The following is a 24507-nucleotide window of genomic DNA, read 5'->3' as shown; positions in this document are numbered from 1 at the left end:
CCTTTGCTTGTTACCAAAAATGAGGGGAGGAAGCCATGTGATTTTTTTCACTTATTTAATCATAAAAATCTGTTCGATAAGTTCCTTAGGGTGCAATTATATGTCCACATGTCTGTCTATATATCTGTCTGTCTATATGAATTTCTGTGTGTCTATGTCTGTCTGTCTATATGTTTGTCTGATATCTATGTATTTTCCATCTCTATAGCATTCATTGCTGTTCAAAAGAAAAACACAAGTGAAAAAACACATCTAAAATACATAAAAAACACAGCAAAAATGAATGTTTTTGCAGCTGCAAATACCCTTAATATAGGACAAATCAGGCCACACTTCTAATCTACTCCACCTTCATTCACATAGACAGTAGAGCAGTGTTCCCACCTTGACTCTGACACTAAATATTGCCGAGTATGACATCACTGTTTATTCCCTCAATCTCAAGAATATACAGTTAGGTCCATATATATTTGGACAGAGACAACATTTTTCTAATTTTGGTTCTAGATATTACCACAATGAATTTTAAACAAAACAATTCAGATGCAGTTGAAGTTCAGACTTTCAGCTTTCATTTGAGGGTATCCACATTAAAATTGGATGAAGGGTTTAGGAGTTTCAGCTCCTTAACATGTGCCACCCTGTTTTTAAAGGGACCAAAAGTAATTGGACAATTGACTCCAAGGCCATTTCATGGACAGGTGCGGGCAATCCCTTCGTTATGTCATTCTCAATTAAGCAGATAAAAGGCCTGGAGTTGATTTGAGGTGTGGTGCTTGCATTTGGAAGGTTTTGCTGTGAAGTAAACATGTGGTCAAAGGAGCTCTCCATGCAGGTGACACAAGCCATCCTTAAGCTGCGAAAACAGAAAAAAAAACATCCGAGAAATTGCTACAATATTAGGAGTGGCAAAATCTACAGTCTCGTACATCCTGAAAAAGAAAGAAAGCACTGGTGAACTCATCAATGCAAAAAGATCTGGGCGCCCACGGAAGACAACAGTGGTGGATGATCGCAGAATAATCTCCATGGTGAAGAGAAACCCCTTCACAACAGCCAACCAAGTGAACAACACTCTCCAGCAGGTAGGCGTATCAATATCCAAATCTACCATAAAGAGAAGACTGCATGAAAGTAAATACAGAGGGTTCACTGCACAGTGCAAGCCACTCATAAGCATCAAGAATAAAAAGGCTAAACTGGACTTTGCTAAAAAACATCCAAAAAAGCCAGCGCAGTTCTGGAAGAACATTCTTTGGACAGATGAAACCAAGATCAACCTGTACCAGAATGATGGAAAGAGAAAAGTATGGCGAAGGCGTGGTACAGCTCATGATCCAAAGCATACCACATCATCTGTAAAACACGGCGGAGGCAGTGTGATGGCTTGGGCATGCATGGCTGCCAGTGGCACTGGGTAACTACTGTTTATTGATGATGTGACACAGGACAGAAGCAGCCGAATGAATTCTGAGGTATTTAGAGCCATACTGTGTGCTCAGATCCAGCCAAATGCAGCCAAACTCCTGGTCGTCGTTTCACACTACAGATGGACAATGACCCAAAACATAAAGCCAAAGCAACCCAGGAGTTTATTAACGCAAAGAAGTGGAATATTCTTGAATGGCCAAGTCAGTCACCTGATCTCAACCCAATTGAGCATGCATTTTACTTGTTAAAGACTAAACTTCAGACAGAAAGGCCCACAAACAAACAGCATCTGAAAACCACCGCAGTGAAGGCCTTGCAGAGCATCAAAAAGGAAAAAACAGCGTCTGGTGATGTCCATGAGTTCAAGACTTCAGGCAGTCATTGCCAACGAAGGGTTTTCAACCAAGTATTAGAAATGAACATATTATTTAAAATTATTTAATCTGTCTAATTACTTTTGGTCCCTTTAAAAACAGGGTGGCACATGTTAAGGAGCTGAAACTCCTAAACCCTTCATCCTATTTTAATGTGGATACCCTCAAATGAAAGCTGAAAGTCTGAACTTCAACTGCATCTGAATTGTTTTGTTTAAAATTCATTGTGGTAATGTCTATAACCAAAATTAGAAAAATGTTGTCTCTGTCCAAATATATATGGACCTAACTGTATTACAGTGAAGCCTTGAAAAAGCGTGGGTGTGTTCATGTGAAACGGCGTTAGCCGACTTGGTTTTCATCTGCTGGGCTTAGCAATTTCATGCATCAATAAAAGGTTAGCAATTTATTTGGTATTGAGTGCCGCTAATTTTTCTTACCAGGATTATTACATAGCAGAGCACCATTACCAGATCCCGTTGAAGCCTGTTATGCGCAAAACGGCTGTAGTCCTTTCTTGTTACCGCTTTTCTGCAGTTGTCCTGCCCTTTCAACCATGTCCATGCCATATTAATTAAATAAAGGACAAAGGTTTTTTACCACATGGAAAAACTCATAATGTTCAGCCTGACATCCAGATGTAGCAGACATTGTGGATTATCTTCTCGGTGGATAGGTATGGTATACTGTTGCTTTTTTATTTTATTTCTCTTTCTGGTATTAGGCTGGTAAGGTTCATGGATATTGGATCCTTACCAGCCTGAAAAACCAGCCCCAGTAGTCTGGCTGGTAAACATATATATAGGGGGACCACACACCATTTTTTTTAAATTATTATTTATTTATTAAAAGGAGGGGACAAGATTCACCATTAGGTAAATTAGTACACATGAGAAGTAGCTGTATTCCCGCACTTAATGCGCATGTGATTAGGAAGATAATGCGGTTTTACCGCATCTAATGAAAGTGTATGGGTAATTTACACAGCGGAGACGGAGCATCTCCACTACATAAATTGACATGCTGCGGTCTGGAAAGACTTGCCACATGTCCGTCTCTGTGGGTGAGCCACAGACATCGGTGCAGGCTCTCCATGCATGTGTCGTGCCTGCCACACATGCGCGATACATGCAGCTGTGGTGCCGATCAGCTGATAGGCCAGCATGGTCCACGAATCTGGTTTCCCTCTGCAGCTTATTCGGCAAGTGCCATAGCTTGCCAAATAAGAGGGAACTCGAGCAAGTTCGCTCATCTCTAATTAAGACTAAGTTCCCACGATGAGCTTTTGGTGAGTTTTTGCTGTTGCAGATTTTCTGCACCACTTCTACACCCAATAAGCAAAATAGATTACTTACATTTTTTTCAATAATACGCAGTGTAAAAAACTTACCAGAAGCTCATCACGGCAACGTAGCCTAAACTATGCTCTATGGTTATTAATCCTAATTAGTGTACATCTTGTGCCATGTATGCATGCAGACCATAGATAACACAGAAAGGAGTTTGCTGTCACAGACTGTCTGCTCACACACAGAGTGCACAACTGATTAACCCCTTCATGATGGCTGACATACAGTACATACAGTATATGATGGCTATGTGCTATCACTGTAGCAGCTGAATGAGGAGCGGAGCCTGTTACATGAAGAGCGAGTCTCTATATTAAGTGATGAGTTTGGAGCTAGCTGAAGCATGACAGCATGATTTATTAGACTTCACTACGGCAGCCGTCATTTATGATGGTCATCAACATCCTATGTGATGCATTTGTGGGGTACCAATTGTTTTCCATGGCGACTGGGGGACTTCTGAAGACCCCCATGTCTGCCATGTGAGATCTCCAATGAAGCTCAAAATATCAAAATTATAACACTAACACTATATTACTTTACAGTATATTGTAGTATTGTATTGTATCTTATAGGTGATCAAGCATTTGCAGGTTCCAGGCCTTTAAGGGGACAATATAAAAATGTCCAAATATATATATATATATTTTAAATATATGTATATAAAAAAGAAAAAGATAAACATATAAATCATCCCACTTTCCTCAAAATGTAAATATTAAAATGAGAAAAATAAACATTGTGTAAGTGGAATTGTCTGACCTAATAAAATATAAAAATACATACAGTGAACACCAAGCTGGAAAAACTTCAAATTGAATTGCTGTCTTTACATTGCTACAGTTCCCAAAAATGTATATAATAAAAGCAATGAAAATATTGTATATACCTAAAGATGGTATAGATAAAAACCTTATGCACAAATACACATCCCAAAGTTCTGAATTTTTTCTTATGAGCATTAAAATATAAACAAAAATTAAAAGATTAGTATCACAGGAATCATATTAACTTAAAGAATCAGGTTTCCAACACTGTAAAAACAAAACACACACAAAAAAAAATGGTGGAATCGTGGCGGGTTTCCCACCAATTCATTCCACTTGGTATTTTTTCCCCATTTTTCAGTACATTATATAGTAAAATGAATCATGACAACTTAAGAAGTAAGTAAGAAGCGTCACATGACTGTCAATGAAAAAGTAATAAAGTTATGGTTCTTGGAAGATGGTAAAAGCCAAAAATAAAAGCGCAAAAACACTAATTATTATGTTATGTTCACACAGTTTTCTAGGTGGTTTTGTAGCAGAATCTGAACGGAAACTCTCCAAATCCTTTTTAAAAACTCAAAACTGAAAAACTTGGTGCTCAATTTCTCTGAAAACTGCAAAACACACTCTGCGTACACATAACCTTAAAGGGGTGTAATGAGATTATGCATTAACTAAATTAAATAAAATATTTTGGAGTAATTGAATATGGGAAGACTGATTAATTAAGGAAAGCAGCTAATATCAAGAACATTTTTATTAGTAATATGAGCGTTAAAATCAAATTTTATTACAACTGCAAAAATATCTGAACAAATCCATCTTTTCTCATATCTATGAAATTACTTTCTTTGTGTTTTACAACACAGATATATTTTCTCTGTTGTATAGGTAAAACGTTTAAAGCATTTATCAGGTTGGTAAGTAATCGCCTATCTAGGCATTCAGCTCTCCTTAGTAGAAGTTGGCATGCAGTAGATTTATAAAGTAATGTGTCATAGTAGATGTACCTGATAACAAGTGAACATCCAAAAAGTCCTAATTATATATGAAAAATGAAAGCTGATATTGGGTATTCACTTCCTGGGCTGAGCTACAAATATTAGTAACAGGCTTAAATGTCAATCAGAGCTATAGCTGCTCCATAGAAAGCAACATAAAAACAGATCTGTCAACAGTTTCTAGATGTAGAACAAGGGAATCATGAGAATACATTACAATGTTGACGACATACTGTAGCATTGCTATAATTAACATGTAACTAAGAAGAAGATAAACAGTAAAAGTTCAGCGATTTAATAAGTCACTGTCTGATACCAAGACGACGCCTTAGACTGGACGCCGCCTTTTCCATCTCTTCAATATCCCACTGCTGCTGTCTCCGGCTTAGCTGGGCCTTGTTTAGCTGGGAATGGAGGCGTTTCAATATTGCATTGTATCTTTTCTTCTGTACCTGTAACATAAATAAATAACCTAAAACATGTAACTATATTATGAAGGAATTATTCTGCAGTCTCTTCTTGTTACACCCCATTACAGTACATAGTTTAAGTACAATAACAAATGGGAGTTTGCCCAGAAGATGTAAAAAAACAAACATTCATTTTCAAAAATTCATAAATTGATAGTATTTCTTATCATTCTTTCCAGCACACTTCAAAGTGTCATTGTCATTTCACGTTTTATTTCATAAATTGATAGTACGTGTGAAAATACAGTATGTCACACTATAATGTCACAGTGTGTCAGACAATACAGACAGTCACTCTGCATCTGGCTGCAGAAGGTCTCTGCGTTTGGCATTGCAGATGCCTTCTTAATCCTTCTGACTTTTGGACCCAATGGCAACCTCACTCCGGCTGTAATTGACACATCTGGACCTGAATGTTTATAGACCCTCAGTCTGCTTCAGGGAGCCGCCGGTGATATTCACATTTTTCCCCTGTGAAGGCTTGAAGCTATAGCAGATGGCTTACTTCCTCTCTGGTGCTGTTGGAGGACATTTGGTGTTGCCTCTCTGAGTCTGCTCAAGATAAGTTGCTTCCCCCTTGCTTGTCTCTATTCTTGTCTTCAGTGTACAGTGGGGACTGACCAGTGCTCATCCCCCTTCTCTGTTCAGGGCCTAGCTCGGGATGCCGCCGTGATCTCCATCTGCGCACGCGCGGCATCCCGCGGCCATTTTCCTGAAGCCCCGGGAAGCCGAGCAGTACCATCTGCGCACGCGCGGCCTCACAAAGACGGCCGCGCCCACCGATAAACGGCTGAAAAGCGCAGATCGCGCTCTTTTCCTTCAGCTGCGCAGTGGATTCGCCTGTTGGGCATGCGCAAACCACTACGCCACCAATGGAAAGATATGCAAGATCTGGGGGATGAAACAGCGATGTCACCACGCCCATCTGACCAGACCAGCCTGATTGAAAGGCGAAAAGGGCGACTTTGGTAAGGTATTTCGTCAGCATAGGTGGGGAATCAGGGTACACAAAATACACTATTGTAATGCACAGCTCAGACCCTATTTAACAGTATTTTTATCTCATAATGAAAAAACGGGGTGACAGGTTCCCTTTAACATGTGCACAGAGGTAACGTGTGCAGATCCATAGAACCGTAATGCCATCTCCTATATCAGTAATGTGAAAGTCTGAGTTCACTGAAGACAGGCTTTACAGTAAATTGAGAATTTTGAGAATGAATAATCAACTAAAAAGAAGAAAGAAGCTACCGTATATACTCGAGTATAAGCCAAGATTTTCAGCCCAAATTTTTGGGCTGAAAGTGCCCCTCTCGGCTTAAACTCGAGTCACGGTGGGTGGCAGGGTCGGCGGGTGAGGGGGAGAGGGCGCTGAGGCATACTCACCTAGTCCCGGCGATCCTGATGCTCCCCCTGCCGTCCCACGGTCTCCGGGTGCTGCAGCTCTTCCCCTGTACAGCGATCACGTGGGACCGCTCATTAGAAAAATGAATATGGACTCCACTCCCATAGGAGTGGAGCCACATATTCATTTCTCTAATCAGCGGTCACCGTTAGAGGAAGGAGCTGCGGCACCCGGAGACCAGCTGTCTGGGAGAAGGAGCGGGATGCCGGGAGCAGGTAAGTATCGCATATTTACCTATGCCCGTTCCACACGCCGGGCGTCGCTCCATCTTCCCGGCGTCTCTGCGCTCTGACTGTGCAGGTCAGAGGGCGCGATGACGCATATAGTGTGCGCGGCGCCCTCTGCCTGATCAGTCAGTGCGGAGAGACGCCGGGACCGGACGCTGGGAGCTTCAAGCAAGAGAGGTGAGTATGGCATTTTTTTTTTAATACAGCAGCAGCAATGGCAGAGCTTTCTATGGAGCATCTATGGGGCAAGAATGAACGGTGCAGAGCACTATATGGCAGAGCTATGGGACAAGAATGAACGGTGCAGAGCACTATATGGCAGAGCTATGGGGCAATAATGAACGGTGCAGAGCACTATATGGCACAGCTATGGGGCAATAATGAACGGTGCAGAGCACTATATGGCACAGCTATGGGACAATAATGAATGGTGCAGAGCACTATATGGCACAGCTATGGGGCACAATTTTAAATGAATAAGATGCTGCCTTTATTTGTACATAGAGAATCAAGTATATTGTGCTAAGTACTGCTCATATAAGAGAGTGGTGTCCCACTCCTCCACAGGGGTCCACCGGAGGATTCTCCTGTTCTCCAGTGGGCCAGTCCAAGCTTGGTACTGTATTGTAGTGTCACAGTCTAATAACAGTGGCAGTGTATTTCAGAGCACCTCTTTGTGTGTGAATAATATTATTTATGTCAATACTTCTACATTCATTTACTTCCATACATAATGACTGCTAACAGAAGTGTGCCTACTTGCCTCAATGTCTTTTCTGAGCACAACATGTCTTTCCAACTCCTCTTCATATATTTTCTTTTTTGCATTGATACATTCCCCAATTGCTTTGATTTGCTCACTTAAATGTAGTATTTCCTCCTGTAAACGGAGAAGATGTATTAATGTCTTAGTAGGAATTACTTTATGATCAAAAACAGTTCTCAGCTAAAAGTAATACCTCCCTAGTGCTCTTATTAAATGACTTTCATAATTCACATTCATTTGCTTAAAGAGCATTTGAAAAAAACAAAAAAACAGGAATCTCATCTGCTAGACCACCCTGATCTTCATTTATTGTTAAAAAGCCTTTATTTAAATTCTTACTTGATCATTAACAATATTTTTATTACTTGCTCCTTAGAAGCCATTTTCAGAGCTGCAGCAGTGACATCAACCATCAACAACAGATGACTGCCGCAGTCAATCAATAACCTCAGTAGTCTTGTGCATCTAGCAGAGGATCATCACTATCGAAGTGAGTGTCTGCAGTGTTATCAACTAGACATGACCACTGCAGCCCTGTAAAAACAAGAATGGCCTTTGCCACAGTTAGACTTCTGACTGCAGACTTGTGAATCCTTGCATAAAAAATTTGAATATTTGGAGTCATAAATCTGTCATAAAGTTATATGCAAAATATTTTTATTAGTCCATAAACAAAATAACAATTACAAACTAGTCAATAAAATCAATCAGTACAAAATTATATTATAGAGATAAAATTCAATGCAAAAGACACAGGGCAAAATAGAAAGTCAGGAGAGTATCACTGCTTCCACTGTGTGACCGGTAGGATCAAGTTCTTACGGCTAATAAGTCATACTGTGCAATGTAAAGAGCCAATAAGAGGCAAATAGTGTAATTAGAAGTTCAGGTCTGATCCTTACCCATGTTGGACACCATGATGTCTCCTGACTGCCAGCCTCTACGCGCGTTTCGCGTAGGCTTCTTCGGGGGGCCGTGGCTAAAGTCGAGGGCGGGTTGAAATGTGACCACAAGTTTGCAATATGCGTCTAGTCGGAATATGACCAGGAGTATACAAATCTCATACTTGCAGCCACATGCCCTCCTGTCTGCTGATGCTTGGACCAGAGAATCCTCACATCACTCGCTGTGCACACTGAAGATTCACGAGTCTGCAGTCACATTGAGTGACTGAAGACTGTCGTGCCAAACCTGGACACCCCCTTCAACTGATATAATGGCTTTTTCCTATAAATTTTACAGATTACATAGTATGCAATGATTTATTGTAATTGAAGAGAAACTCCCAGGTTATATTTGTAATTTCTATATTGCTCTCTCGATTGAAAGTCAAATGCATATTTTGTTATTTGCAGATTTAGAAATTTTCTCCAAAATATTATACTGTATATCAAATAGTGTGGTGATTCAGAGATGAGGTGAAATAAGCATTAGAGACCAATAGGATTGTTTCCTGCAGGTTAATTTTCTTCCTACCCTAAATAGATTGCTAATTTTTGCAGACAGTTTCACTTGCCTTAATGGCACAGGTATGCAAAATTTGGGTATGTGAAAATGTTGTCAATTCAATGACTGATTCTTATGTTTTCTTATGCCCTGATTTAAAAAGAAACACATCTATTTTTAACCATCATGTATGGATTTTGCACAAAGAGGCGTGAAATTACCATATATACTCGAGTATAAGCCGAGATTTTCAGCCCACTTTTTTGGGCTGAAAGTCCCCCTCTTGGCTTATGCTCAAGTCATACGCAGAGGTCGGCAGGGGAAGGGGAGCGGGGGCTGTGTAATTATACTTACCTACTCCCGGCGCGGTCCCTGCACGTCCCTGCTTCTTCCAGCGCTGCAGTTTCTTCCTGTACTGATCGGTCACATGGTACCGCTCATTACAGTAGTGAATATGCGGCTCCACCTCCCGTAGAGTTGGAGCCGCATATTCACTACTGTAATGAGCGGTAACAGTGACCGTTCACTACAGGAAGAAAATGCGGCGCCAGGGAACAGACCTGCAGCGACGGCGCCAGGAGCAGGTAAGTATTATGGGGGGCAGTGCGCGATACTCACCTGCTCCTCATGCCATCGGCGGTGCCGCTGTGTCTTCCGCGTCCTCTGCAGTGACGCTCCGGTCAGAGGGCGCGGTGACGCGATTAGCGTGCGCCGCCCTCTTCCTGAATGTCACTGCAGAGGATGGAAAGACACAGCGGCGGTCAGCGGTGGAACAGAAAAGGTGAGTATGTAATTTTATTACATACAGATTTTGGGCCAAATATCTGTATGAAGCATGTTATGTGGCCATGTGCAGCATTATATGGGGGCAAATGTCTGTATGGGGCATCTTATCCGGCCATGTGCAGCATTATATGGGGGCAAATGTCTGTATGGCGCATCTTATCCGGCCATGTGCAGCATTATATGGGGGCAAATGTCTGTATTGGGCATCTTATCCGGCCATGTGCAGCATTATATGGGTCAAATATCTGTATGGGGCATCTTATCTGGCCATGTGCAGCATTATATGGGGGCAAATATCTGTATGGGGCATCTTATGTGGCCATGTGCAGCATTATATGGGGGTAAATGTCTGTATGGAGCATCTTATGGGGCCATGTGCAGCATTATATGGGGCAGTTATCTGTATGGAGCATCTTATGGGGCCATGTGCAGCATTATATGGGGCAGTTATCTGTATGAAGCATCTTATGGGGCCATGAGAAGCATTATATGGGACAAATATCTGTATGGAGCATCTTATGGGGCCATGTACAGCATTATATGGGGCAGTTATCTGTATGGAGCATCTTATGGGGCCATGAGAAGCATTATATAGGACAAATATCTGTATGGAGCATCTTATGGGGCCATGTGCAGCATTATATGGGGCAAATATCTGTATGGACCATCTTATGGGGCTATAATCCACATTTGTGCAGCATTATATGGGGCATATTTTAATATGGAGCCCATCATAAACTGTATGGAGCATTATATGGGGCTCCTGATTCAATATGGATATTCAAAAACACTTAACCTACTGATGTCTCAATTAGTTTTACTTTTATTGGTATCTATTTTTATTTTTGAAATTTACCAGTAGCTGCTGCATTTTCCACCCTAGGCTTATACTCGAGTCATTAAGTTTTCCCAGTTTTTTGTGGTAAAATTAGGGGGTCGGTTTATACTCGGGTCAGTTTATACTCGAGTATATACGGTACATACGAGCGAGATGAGCAAGAAAAATCTTTATTGTAGCCAAAAATGTACATAATATTGTGTTTAAAAATGTATTAAAGGGACTCTGTCACCTGAATTTGGAGGGAACAATCTTCAGCCATAGGGGCGGGGTTTTCGGGTGTTTGATTCACCCTTTCCTTACCTGCCGGCTGCATGCTGGCTGCAATATTGGATTGAAGTTCATTCTCTGTCCTCCGTAGTACATGCCTGCACAAGGCAATCTTGCCTTACGCAGGCGTGTACTATGGAGGACAAACAATAAACTTCAATCCAATATTGCAGCCAGCATGCAGCCGGTGGGTAAGGAAAGGGTGAATCAAACACCCAAAAACCCCGCCCCTATGGCTGAAGATTGTCACCTGAATTTGGAGGGAACAGAGTCCCTTTAAACATAAATTGTGCAACTTTGGAAATTACTTCTTGCTCTTTTTCCCTTCAAAGCTTCTTTTGATGCCTTTTCTCTTATAGAAAGCCTGTGGATTTTCTCTGTGAAGCATCCTGCAATAGTCCCTCATGATGCTCACATTCCATGTATCTTGGTATCGCCATTTCATCTCCTTGATATCCTGATAAAATCTTTCTCCTTGCTCTTCGATAACTGCATCAAATATTTCAGGAAAGTTGTCCAAAAGGAAATGTAAAAAAATTAACCTCAAATTCATCAGACAACCCAAGGCTTTGAAACATTTCAACATGTTCTCCACGATGGACTTAAACTTTGGGTCTTTGTTGTTAGCTAAAAATTTCTTCTCATCTTCTTTAACCCCTTTCCGACGTAGGGCGTAATAATCCTTCACTTTGATGTGGGCTCTGGTGCTAAGCCCACATCTTTCCCGACACATGTTAGTTGTTTTGAATCGTGATCCACCCACCGCTGTTAACCCATTGAATGCCGCTGTCAATCTCTGACAGCGGCATTTATCTAGCTCTTAGCAGAAGCAGGTCGGAAATCCCACCCATCAGTCTAAATCCCATTGAACACCTGTGGAGAGATCTTAAAATTGCTGATAGGAGAAGGCACCCATCAAATATGAGAAAACTGGAGCAGTTTGCAAAAGAAGAGTGGTCCAAAAAAGTGTAGCTGATAGGTATAAGAAGCTTATTGATGGTTATAGGAAGCAATTGATTGTAGTTATTTATTCCAAATATTAAGTTGAGGGTGCCAACAATTTTGTATGGCCCATTTTTGGGATTTTGTGTGAAATTATCTCCAATTTGCCTTTTTTAATGTTTTTTTTTCTGCTGTTCCAATACACACAAAGGAAATAAACATGTGTATAACAAACCTTTGTAATTGCAATAATTTTCTTTGAGAAATACTTCATTATTTGGAACAATTTCAAGAGTGCCAATATTTTCATCAATGACTGCATAATCTATTGAACGCTGCTTATAAATCTTACCCATTTTTTTCTTACATAATTACAAAGAAGCTACGAGTGGGAAATTATTAACTTACTGACGATGGTTCCATTTTTTAACCACTGATCTTCTTAGCATGCAACATAGCGGTCAGGAACAGGAAGCATGAACTGAGTGGAGATTCCAAAGTAGTCAATAGTTGATGTCTGCATGAGTATTTCAGCTATTACGCATTATCATTCAGTAAAGTAGACCGACCAGAAAAGAACAGCTGACTGAGAAAGTCCACTAACCATAGGGAAGTTAACAGAACACATGTCCTGCTGTTATTTCAACCTTTCGCAATTCTTTCTGACATGTTTACTTTAGACTTCTTCAATTAGCTAAAAAGGAAAACAAAATCTGAAATATTTTACACATTTTCATAAATCCTCACTAGACTTTTAAAAATAATCTGACATCTCTTTTGTCATGTCTATTTTAGTTAAAACATTTATTTGCCATTAAATAACAATTCTGTAGCATCTTTTCTTAGAAATCTACATTGTGCCGTATCTCTGCTATTTTGACTACAAATTTATAAAAAAAAGAAAACCTGGAAACTGGTTGTTACTAGGGTTGAGCGACCTTGACCTTTTTAGAGTCGAGTCGTGTTTCGCGAAACCCGACTATCTTAGAAGTCGAGTCGAGTGGAATCGGCCGATTATCACGAAAAGTCGGGTATCGCCCGAAACACGAAACCCAATGCAAGTCAATGGGGGAGCATAGTCGGCAGTGAGTGGAGGCCAGGAAAACACCTACACTGCCCATTTTAATGGCAAAAACATCCATTCTTGTTACAGAAGCTTGTCAATCGTAATTTAGCTTATAATAATTGGAAGGCATTTGAAATTGGGGGTCATTTGGCTAAAGTTGTGGGGGGTAGGGCTGGTTCAAGTAATTAGTGGGCCCAGTAAATCTGGACCACGTCACGGCAGTGGAGCAGGGAGAGGTAAGTATTTCAACTTTGCAAGTGCTGTGATCCTGAGCAAGCAGGGGGGGCCCACTCGTTGGCATTGGCACTGGCACAGGGCCCCTCAAAGTACAGCGGTGTGTTTGCACGGCGGGGGCGCCTCCCACCGGCAGCAACACTTTTGCGTACTATGAGAGGCCCTGTGCCAGTGACGTCGCCAACTAGTATTCCTCCCACCACCTGATGAAGGAACCTGCACTTTCATCTGCACCTTCCTCTTTGTCCCCGTGTAAGGTGGTATGGTATGCGGGAAGAGGAACCTGACTTTCAGCAGGGTCACAATCTTGCTGTGTAGCGTGCACGGGGAATTTTGCGTTATGGGTCAATGTACCAGCAGACTCATCTATCACTGGCTGGGCAATGGGCAGGATGAGGAGGAAACACAGAGAAACCTTCAAAAAGAACCTGAAGACCCACCTCTTCCGACAAGCCTACAACCTGCAGTAACCACCGATTGACCAAACCGCTGCACGGCCAGCTCTACCCTCACCTACTGTATCCTCACCCATCCCTTGTAGATTGTGAGCCCTCGCGGGCAGGGTCCTCTCTCCTCCTGTACCAGTTGTGACTTGTATTGTTAAAGATTATTGTACTCGTTTTACTATGTATACCCCTCCTCACATGTAAAGCGCCATGGAATAAATGGCGCTATAATAATAAATAATAATAATAATATAGGCCCAAAGAATAAAGTTGGCTAAATGCAGTTCAAAATTGGTAACACAGGACTAACCAGGGGGCATTGCAGTGGAGGACAACTGGAATGAGAGGCTGACACAGAGAGTAGGCCCAAATCAGTAAGTAGTCGAAATGCAGTTCAAAATTGGCAACCGTAGTAAACAGGCGGCACAGCTTTGTTCAGTGGAGGAGAACAGCAAGGAGTGGCAGACACCGATAGTAGGCCCCAACCCAACTACTAGGCCAAATGCAGTCTAACATTAACAACTACTTAACGAGAGCCTGAAAATGGAATTTCAGGACAGGAAACCAGGAGAACAGCAAGGAGTGGCAGACACCGATAGTAGGCCCCAAACCAACTAGTACGCCAAATGCAGTTGTTCCATTTAACCACAATTTAATGAGAGCCTGAAGATAGAAGCTCAGGAAAGGCAACCTGGAGAACACCTTGGAGTGGAACACACCGTCTCTACACCCCATACACAATTTGTAGGCCTAATGCAGTGTAGTTTCCAACAACTACTAAACTAGAGCATTAAGATCGAACCGATGGCGAGGAAACCTTGGGAACACCTTGGAGTGTAACACACCGTCTCTCTACACCCCATACCCAATTTGTAGGCCTAATGCAGTGTAATTTCCAACAACTACTAAACGAGAGCCAGAAGATCGAAGCAATGGAGAGGAAACCTGGGGAACACCTTGGAGTGGAACACACCATCTCTCTACACCCCATACCCAATTTGTTGGCCTAATGCAGTGTAGTTTCCAACAACTACTAAACGAGAGCATTAATATCGCAGCAATAGCGAGGAAACCTGGGGAACACCTTGGAGTGGAACACACCATCTCTACACCCCAGACCCAACTTGTAGGCCGAATGCAGTGTTGTTTTCAACAACTACTTGAGAAGAGCCTGAAGATCAAAGTTCAGAAAAGGCAACCCGGGGAACACCTTGGAGCGGCAGACACTGGTAGTAGGCTGTAAACCCCAAATTTTGGTCAATGGAGTTTATGAAATGTTCCAGGGGTACACAGGCAGCATTGGTGTGGTAAGCGGAGGACAATTTATATTTGGGACTGCAGACAGACTTTGTAGGCTGTCCCCTGTGGACCATGCATCCACAACATTAACCCAGTGCGCCGTAATGGACATCTAACCTTTCGTGGACATGCCTACTGGTCCATGCATCTGTTGTCAGGTGCACCTCTCTACTATTAGATAGCCAGAGAGCATGGACAATGCGGATTTTTACATGATGCTGGAGTGCTGGGATGGCTTTTCTCGCAAAAGAAGTGACGACTGGGTAGCTCTTACCGTGGTACAGCGTAGTCCATCTGGGCTTTATAATTGTAAAATAGAGAAAAAAAATTGGCTGTATGCACTTTAAAATAGGTTACAGGGGTACACGGGCGGCAGTGGTCTGGTCAGTGTAGTAGTAGTAGAAAGAAGGGACCGCAGACAGGCTTCGAAGGCCTAACATAAAAAATTGGACAGGCTGTAGGCACTTTTACATTGGTTCCAGGGGTACACGGGCAGCAGTAGACAGGTCAGTGGAGGCCTAGTGGAAGGAGGGACCGCAGACAGGCTTCGAAGGCCTAACATAAAAAAATAGGGCTGTTGGCAATTTAAAATTGGTTCCAGTGGTACAAGGGCAGCAGTACAATGGTCAGTGGAGGCCTAGTGGAAGGAGGGACCGCAGACAGGCTTTGAAGGCCTAACATAACAAAAATAGGGCTGTTGGCAATTTAAAATTGGTTCCAGGGGTACAAGGGCAGCAGTACAATGGTCAGTGGAGGCCTAGTGGAAGGAGGGACCGCAGACAGGCTTCGAAGGCCTAACATAACAAAATAGGGCTGTTGGCAATTTAAAATTGGTTCCAGGGGTACACGGGCAGCAGTACAATGGTCAGTGGAGGCCTAGTGGAAGGAGGGACCGCAGACAGGCTTCGAAGGCCTAACATAACAAAATAGGGCTGTTGGCAATTTAAAATTGGTTCCAGGGGTACACGGGCAGCAGTACAATGGTCAGTGGAGGCCTAGTGGAAGGAGGGACCGCAGACAGGCTTCGAAGGCCTAACATAACAAAATAGGGCTGTTGGCAATTTAAAATTGGTTCCAGGGGTACACGGGCAGCAGTACAATGGTCAGTGGAGGCCTAGTGGAAGGAGGGACCGCAGACAGGTTTCGAAGGCCTAACATAAAAAATAGGGCTGTTGGCAATTTAAAATTGGTTCCAGGGGTACAAGGGCAGCAGTACAATGGTCAGTGGAGGCCTAGTGGAAGGAGGGACTGCAGACAGGCTTCGAAGGCCTAACATAACAAGATAGGGCTGTTGGCAATTTAAAATTGGTTCCAGGGGTACACGGGCAGCAGTACAATGGTCAGTGGAGGCCTAGTGGAAGGAGGGACCGCAGACAGGTTTCGAAGGCCTAACATAAAAAATAGGGCTGTTGGCAATTTAAAATTGGTTCCAGGGGTACACGGGCAGCAGTACAATGGTCAGTGGAGGCCTAGTGGAAGGAGGGACCGCAGACAGGTTTCGAAGGCCTAACATAAAAAATAGGGCTGTTGGCAATTTAAAATTGGTTCCAGGGGTACAAGGGCAGCAGTACAATGGTCAGTGGAGGCCTAGTGGAAGGAGGGACCGCAGACAGGCTTCGAAGGCCTAACATAAAAAAATAGGGCTGTTGGCAATTTAAAATTGGTTCCAGGGGTACACGGGCAGCAGTACAATGGTCAGTGGAGGCCTAGTGGAAGGAGGGACCGCAGACAGGCTTTGAAGGCCTAACATAACAAAATAGGGCTGTTGGCAATTTAAAATTGGTTCCAGGGGTACACGGGCAGCAGTACAATGGTCAGTGGAGGCCTAGTGGAAGGAGGGACCGCAGACAGGCTTCGAAGGCCTAACATAACAAAAATGTCAATACAATGGTATTGTCAGTGCCAGGCATTGAAGGATGTCAGCGCATAGACTAAACATTGGTGGAGCTGTGAGAGATAATTTTGCAAGTGGTAGAGCACTGTTTGAGCTGGGGGGGGAACTGTCTTGTGGCCGGTGGTACAGGCCCAGGGCCCCTCATATTACAACGGTGTGTCTGACGTTGGGTGCGCACCACCACCGCCAGAGACACTTTATTGTACTATGAGGGACCCAGTGGCAGTGCCGTCGACCAAAAGCGGGCACACCCACCTCTTCAGACAAACAGCACTCTCACGGGTGCTGACGCCAAGTGGCGATACCACGGCCCCGTGTGGGGAGTTTGGCCATTTAGGGAGGTGTAAACATGTCGTATGCTGGACAATCAGGTGCAGAAAATTACGAGATGGGAAAAGTCATTCAGAATAGTCCACAGGCAAGACCTTTTCATAGGAAAGATAGGTGTCAGCCGGGCAAGGTGGGGCAAAAGATTTCGAAATCCAGTTGTGGTTCATTTTAATGAAGGTTAGATCATCTACATTTTGGGTAGCCAGACGAGTCCTTTTTTCTGTTAGTATTGAACCTGCAGCACTGAATACTCTTTCTGATAGGACACTAGCTGCCGGGCAAGCAAGCTCCTACAATGCATATTCTGCCAATTCTGGCCAGGTGTCTAATTTGGATGCCCAGTAATCAAATGGGAATGACGGTTGAGGGAGAACGTCGATAAGGGATGAAAAATAGTTTGTAACCATACTGGACAAATGTTGTCTCCTGTCACTTTGAATTGATGCTGCAGTACCTGTCCTGTCTGCGGTCATAGCAAAATCACTCCACAACCTGGTCAGAAAACCCCTCTGGCCAACGCCACTTCTGATTTCTGCCCCTCTAACACCTCTGGTCTGCTGGCCCCTGCAGCTCGTGTGAGAATGATCACGGGCGCTGTGTGCAGGGAATGCCAGAAGCAAACGGTCAACAAGAGTTGATTGTTTGGTTGCTAATATTAGTTCCAAGTTCTCATGTGGCATTATATTTTGCAATTTGCCTTTATAGCGAGGATCAAGGAGGCAGGCCAACCAGTAATCGTCATCGTTCATGATTTTAGTAATGCGTGTGTCCCTTTTGAGGATACGTAAGGCATAATCCGCCATGTGGGCCAAAGTTCCAGTTCTCAAATCTGCGGTTGTGCTTGGTTGAGGGGCAGTTTCAGGCAAATCCACGTCACTTGTGTCCCTCAAAAAACCAGAACCCGGCCTTGCCGCGCCACCAATTTCCAGTGGCCCCGGAAAAGCTTCCTCATTAAAAATATAATCATCCCCATCATCCTCCTCGTCCTCCTACTCCTCTTCGCCAGCTACCTCGTCCTGTACACTGCCCTGGCCAGACAATGGCTGACTGTCATCAAGGCTTTCCTCTTCCTCAGCTGCAGACGCCTGATTCTTTATGTGCGTCAAACTTTGCATCAGCAGACGCATTAGGGGGATGCTCATGCTTATTATGGCGTTGTCTGCACTAACCAGCCGTGTGCATTCCTCAAAACACTGAAGGACTTGACACATGTCTTGAATCTTCGACCACTGCACACCTGACAACTCCATGTCTGCCATCCTACTGCCTGCCCGTGTATATGTATCTTCCCACAAAAACATAACAGCCCGCCTCTGTTCGCACAGTCTCTGAAGCATGTGCAGTGTTGAGTTCCACCTTGTTGCAACGTCTATGATTAGGCGATGCTGGGGAAGGTTCAAAGAACGCTGATAGGTCTGCATACGGCTGGAGTGTACGGGCGAACGGCGGATATGTGAGCAAAGTCCACGCACTTTGAGGAGCAAGTCGGATAACCCCGGATAACTTTTCAGGAAGCACTGCACCACCAGGTTTAAAGTGTGAGCCAGGCAAGGAATGTGTTTCAGTTGGGAAAGGGAGATGGCAGCCATGAAATTCCTTCCGTTATCACTCACTACGTTGCCGGCCTCAAGATCTACAGTGCCCAGCCACGACTGCGTTTCTTTCTGCAAGAACTCGGACAGAACTTCCGCGGTGTGTCTGTTGTCGCCCAAACACTTCATAGCCAATACAGCCTGCTGACGTTTGCCAGTAGCTGCCCCATAATGGGAGACCTGGTGTGCAACAGTGGCAGCTGCGGATGGAGTGGTTGTGCGACTGCGGTCTGTGGACGAGCTCTCGCATCTGCAGGAGGACGAGGAGGAGGAGGAGGGGGTGCGAACAGCTACAGCCAACTGTTTCCTAGACCGTGGGCTAGGCAGAACTGTCCCAAAATTGCTGTCCCCTGTGGACCCTGCATCCACAACATTCACCCAGTGTGCCGTGATGGACACGTAACGTCCCTGGCCATGCCTACTGGTCCATGCATCTGTTGTCAGGTGCACCTTTGTGCTCACAGATTGCCTGAGTGCATGGACGATGCGCTCTTTCACATGCTGGTGGAGGGCTGGGATGGCTTTTCTGGAAAAGAAGTGTCGACTGGGTAGCTCGTAGCGTGGTACAGCGTAGTCCATCAGGGCTTTGAAAGCTTCGCTTTCAACTAACCGGTAGGGCATCATCTCTAACGAGATTAGTCTAGCTATGTGGGAGTTCAAACCCTGTGTACGCGGATGCGAGGCTAAGTACTTCCTTTTTCTAACCATAGTCTCATGTAGGGTGAGCTGGACTGGAGAGCTGGAGATCGTGGAACTAGCGGGGGTGCCGGTGGACATGGCAGACTGAGAGACGGTGGGAGATGGTATTGTTGCCACCGGTGCCCTAGATGCAGTGTTTCCTACTACGAAACTGGTGATTCCCTGACCCTGACTGCTTTGGCCTGGCAAAGAAACCTGCACAGATACTGCAGGTGGTGCGGAAAATGGTGGCCCTACACTGCCGGAAGGGATGTTGCGTTGATGACTAGCTTCATTGGCCGAGGGTGCTACAACCTTAAGGGACGTTTGGTAGTTAGTCCAAGCTTGCAAATGCATGGTGGTTAAATGTCTATGCATGCAACTTGTATTGAGACTTTTCAGATTCTGCCCTCTGCTTAAGGTAGTTGAACATTTTTGACAGATGACTTTGCGCTGATCAATTGGATGTTGTTTAAAAAAATGCCAGACTGCACTCGGATCCCTTTTCAGGCATTGCAGACTGAGCTTTAACCGGATGGCCACGCTATCCTCCAACAGGTTTTGGCTTTGCCACGCGTTTTGGGCCAGATACGGGCCCGGCAGATGGAACCTGTTGCGATGTTGATGCCTGCTGCGGCCCCTCCTCCTCCGCTTCAGAACTGCTGCCGCCTGCACCCTGTTACCCCAATGGCTGCCAATCGGGGTCAACAACTGGGTCATCTATGACCTCCTCTTCTAGCTCGTGCGCATCTCCGTCTGTGTCACCGTGTAAGTCGGTGGGAGAGCGTTCGTGGCGGGGCAACATAGTCTCATCAGGTTAAATGAAAAACTCAGAGCAAGGGATACATAAGTACTTTAGTAACTCAATAATATGCCCAATGTGTGTGTATATTATATGTATCCCAAGATGGACATAAGGAGGACAAATCGGAAAAATATATATAACCAGACAGAGAACACACAACCGAACAAATGCCCAAAAATAAATTAAATTCAAAATAAATTTATTTATACAAAAATATATACCAATTGGTAGGGGGAAAAGAAACCAAAAGAGAGGCACAACAACAAGGAGACAGGGCAACATACAATCCTGCACTGGTAGAATAATGGCGGAAGAAAAAATATATAATAAATAGAAAGCCAACCACAGAATTGAATGATTATATATATATATATATATATATATATATATATATACACAAAAATATGTAGAAAAAAAATATATATATAATTATAAAAAGATATGTATATATATATATATATATATGTATGTTATATGACCGCACTCAACAAAATTAAATAATGAAAAAATGAAAAAATAAATGAATGAAAAAATGGGTGGTACACCTTTAAGAGAGACCCAAAGGGGTTAATATAATGTCTATAGCGGTAGGATGTGTAAAACCCAGTACTAGAAAATGTGGAAATGTGCGGCTACATATAATATATACTAATATACTTAAATATTAGTAAGGGGTACAGGGAGCTGCTGCATAGATCAGGAGACACTGTAACGTGTAACACATCGAGTAAATAATGTTATTACTGCAAATAGCAAAATAGAGTGTCTCAAAGCAGGCTATACCTGTAATGCTGCCCTCCTCCTGGATGTGCCAGTCCCCGACGCGCGTTTCGGCGTCAGCCTTCGTCAGGGAGTCAGGGGGCCCCTGACGAAGGCTGACGCCGAAACGCGCGTCGGGGACTGGCACATCCAGGAGGAGGGCAGCATTACAGGTATAGCCTGCTTTGAGACACTCTATTTTGCTATTTGCAGTAATAACATTATTTACTCGATGTGTTACACGTTACAGTGTCTCCTGATCTATGCAGCAGCTCCCTGTACCCCTTACTAATATTTAAGTATATTAGTATATATTATATGTAGCCGCACATTTCCACATTTTCTAGTACTGGGTTTTACACATCCTACCGCTATAGACATTATATTAACCCCTTTGGGTCTCTCTTAAAGGTGTACCACCCATTTTTTCATTCATTTATTTTTTCATTTTTTCATTATTTTGTTGAGTGCGGTCATATAACATACATATATATATATATACATATCTTTTTATAATTATATATATATTTTTTTTCTACATATTTTTGTGTATATATATATATATATATATATATATATATATATATATATAATCATTCAATTCTGTGGTTGGCTTTATATTTATTATATATTTTTTCTTCCGCCATTATTCTACCAGTGCAGGATTGTATGTTGCCCTGTCTCCTTGTTGTTGTGCCTCTCTTTTGGTTTCTTTTCCCCCTACCAATTGGTATATATTTTTGTATAAATAAATTTATTTTGAATTTAATTTATTTTTGGGCATTTGTTCGGTTGTGTGTTCTCTGTCTGGTTATAGTCTCATCAGGGTCTGATTCTTGATCATTACCCTGCGAGGGCAATGTTGTGGTCTGAGTCAAAGGACCAGCATAGTAGTCTGGCTGTGGCTGTGCATCAGTGCACTCCATGTCAGATTCAACTTGTAATGGGCATGGACTGTTAACTGCTTCACTTTCTAAGCCAGGGACGGTATGTGTAAAGAGCTCCATGGAGTAACCCGTTGTGTCGCCTGCTGCATTCTTCTCTGTTGTTGTTTTTGCTGAAGAGGACAAGGAAGCGACTTGTCCCTGACCGTGAACATCCACTAACGACGCGCTGCTTTTACATTTACCAGTTTCACGAGAGGAGGCAAAAGAGCTAGAGGCTGAGTCAGCAAGATAAGCCAAAACTTGCTCTTGCTGCTCCGGCTTTAAAAGCGGTTTTCCTACTCCCAGAAAAGGGAGCGTTCGAGGCCTTGTGTAGCCAGACGACGAACCTGGCTCCACAGCTCCAGACTTAGGTGCAATATTTTTTTTCCCACGACCACCTGATGCTCCACCACTACCACTACCCTCATTACCAGCTGACAATGAACGCCCCCGGCCACGACCTCTTCCACCAGACTTCCTCATTGTTTTAAAAACGTAACCAAACTAACGGTATTTGTTGCTGTCACACAACTTACACGGTGAGCTATAACTTCAGTATGATTTAGCTACCCCTTTACAGGTGGGTGAGACCACAACAAAAAAATTTTTCAGGGAGACTTTAGAAACAAAATAAAATAAAATGATTTTTTCAGGAAGAATTTAGAAACCAAATAACATAAAATTATTTTTCCAATGACAATTTAGAAACCAAATAAAAAAAAAAAAAAGGCTTTCTATGCCCCACTGAGTGAGAGATGCCACACACAGGAGTCAGGAGTGGCACACAAGCCCAGAGGCCAATATTTTTCTCCCAATGATTGATGTAGTGATTTTGTCAGGTAGATTTTGGAACTCAAATCAAGCAAAAAAAATAATAGGCTTTCTATGGCCCACAATTGGAGAGAGAGAGAGAGATGGCACACCCAGGAGTCAAGACTGGCACACAAGCAGAAAGGGCAATATTAATCTCCAACTGATTTTTTTTTTTTTTTCAGGGAGACTTTAGAAACAAAACAAAATAAAATAAAATGATTTTTTTAGGGAGAATTTAGAAAACAAATAAAACAAAAAATAGGCTTTCTATGGCCCACTGAGTGAGAGATGACGCACACAGGAGTCAGGAGTGGCACACAAGCCCAGAGGCCAATATTTATCTCCCACTGATTGATTTATTGATTTTTTTCAGGTAGAATTTAGAACCCAAATCAACCAAAAAAATAAATAGGCTTTCTATGGCCCACTATCTGAGAGCGAGAGATGGCACACCCAGGAGTCAAGACTGGCACACAAGCAGAAAGGGCAATATTAATCTCCCACTGATTTTTTTTTTTTTCAGGGAGACTTTAGAAACAAAACAAAATAAAATAAAATGATTTTTTCAGGAAGAATTTAGAAACCAAATAAAATAAAATGATTTTTTCAGGGAGAATTTAGAAAACAAATAAAACAAAAAATAGGCTTTCTATGGCCCACTGAGTGAGAGATGACGCACACAGGAGTCAGGAGTGGCACACAAGCCCAGAGGCCAATATTTATCTCCCACTGATTGATTTATTGATTTTTTCAGGTAGAATTTAGAACCCAAATCAGCCAAAAAAATAAATAGGCTTTCTATGGCTCACTATCTCAGAGAGAGAGATGGCACGTTTAGGACTGGCACACAAGCCCAAAGGCCAATATTAATCTCCCTTTTTTTTTTTTCAGGGAGAATTTATAAAACCAAAAAAAAAAAAATAAATAGGCTTTCTATGGCCCACTATTTGTGAGAGAGATGGCACGCTCAGGACTGGCACACAAGCCCAGTGGCCAATATTAATCTCCCACTTTTTTTTTTTTTTTTTCAGGGAAAATTTATAGACCCAATAAAAAAATAAATAAATAGGCTTTCTATGGCCCACTATCTGAGAGAGAGAGATGGTACGCTTAGGACTGGCACACAAGCCCAAAGGCCAATATTAATCTCCCTTTTTTTTTTCAGGGAGAATTTATAAACCCAATAAAAAAAAAAATAAATAGGCTTTCTATGGCCCACTATTTGAGAGACAGATGGCACGCTTAGGACTGGCACACAAGCCCAAAGGCCAATATTAATCTCCCACTGATTGATTTAGTGATTTTTTCAGGTACAATTTAGAACCCAAATCAACCAAAAAAATAAATAGGCTTTCTATGGCCCACTGAGTGAGTGATGATGCACACAGGAGTCAGGAGTGGCACACAAGCCCTGAGGCCAATATTTTTCTCCCACTGATTGATGTAGTGATTTTTTCAGGTAGATTTTAGAACCCAAATCAAGCAAAAAAATAAATAGGCTTTCTATGGCCCACTGAGTGAGAGATGGCACAGACAGGGATGGCACTCTAGCAGAAATGTCAATCTTAATCTCCCACAAAAAAAAAGGAA

General features: G+C 42.9%; 1 protein-coding gene across 1 annotated transcript in view; it reads right to left on the bottom strand.

The window, feature by feature from the left end:
• Window positions 1-5227: 5227 nt before the first annotated feature.
• The window catches only part of CCDC122 (coiled-coil domain containing 122), a 34141-nt gene continuing 14861 nt past the window's right edge, over window positions 5228-24507 (bottom strand). The window contains exons 3-4 of the mRNA XM_069759866.1: window positions 7791-7907; window positions 5228-5377 (exon numbers count right to left, since the gene is read on the bottom strand). Of these exons, the coding sequence (XP_069615967.1) occupies window positions 5228-5377; window positions 7791-7907 (267 nt within the window). The remainder of the gene's footprint in view (window positions 5378-7790; window positions 7908-24507) is intronic.

The sequence above is a fragment of the Ranitomeya imitator genome, chromosome 3 (assembly GCF_032444005.1).
Source record: "Ranitomeya imitator isolate aRanImi1 chromosome 3, aRanImi1.pri, whole genome shotgun sequence".
NCBI classification, from domain to species: Eukaryota; Metazoa; Chordata; class Amphibia; order Anura; family Dendrobatidae; genus Ranitomeya; species Ranitomeya imitator.
Note: the sequence above shows the minus strand (reverse complement) of the source record. Positions and strands in the feature narration are given on the sequence as shown.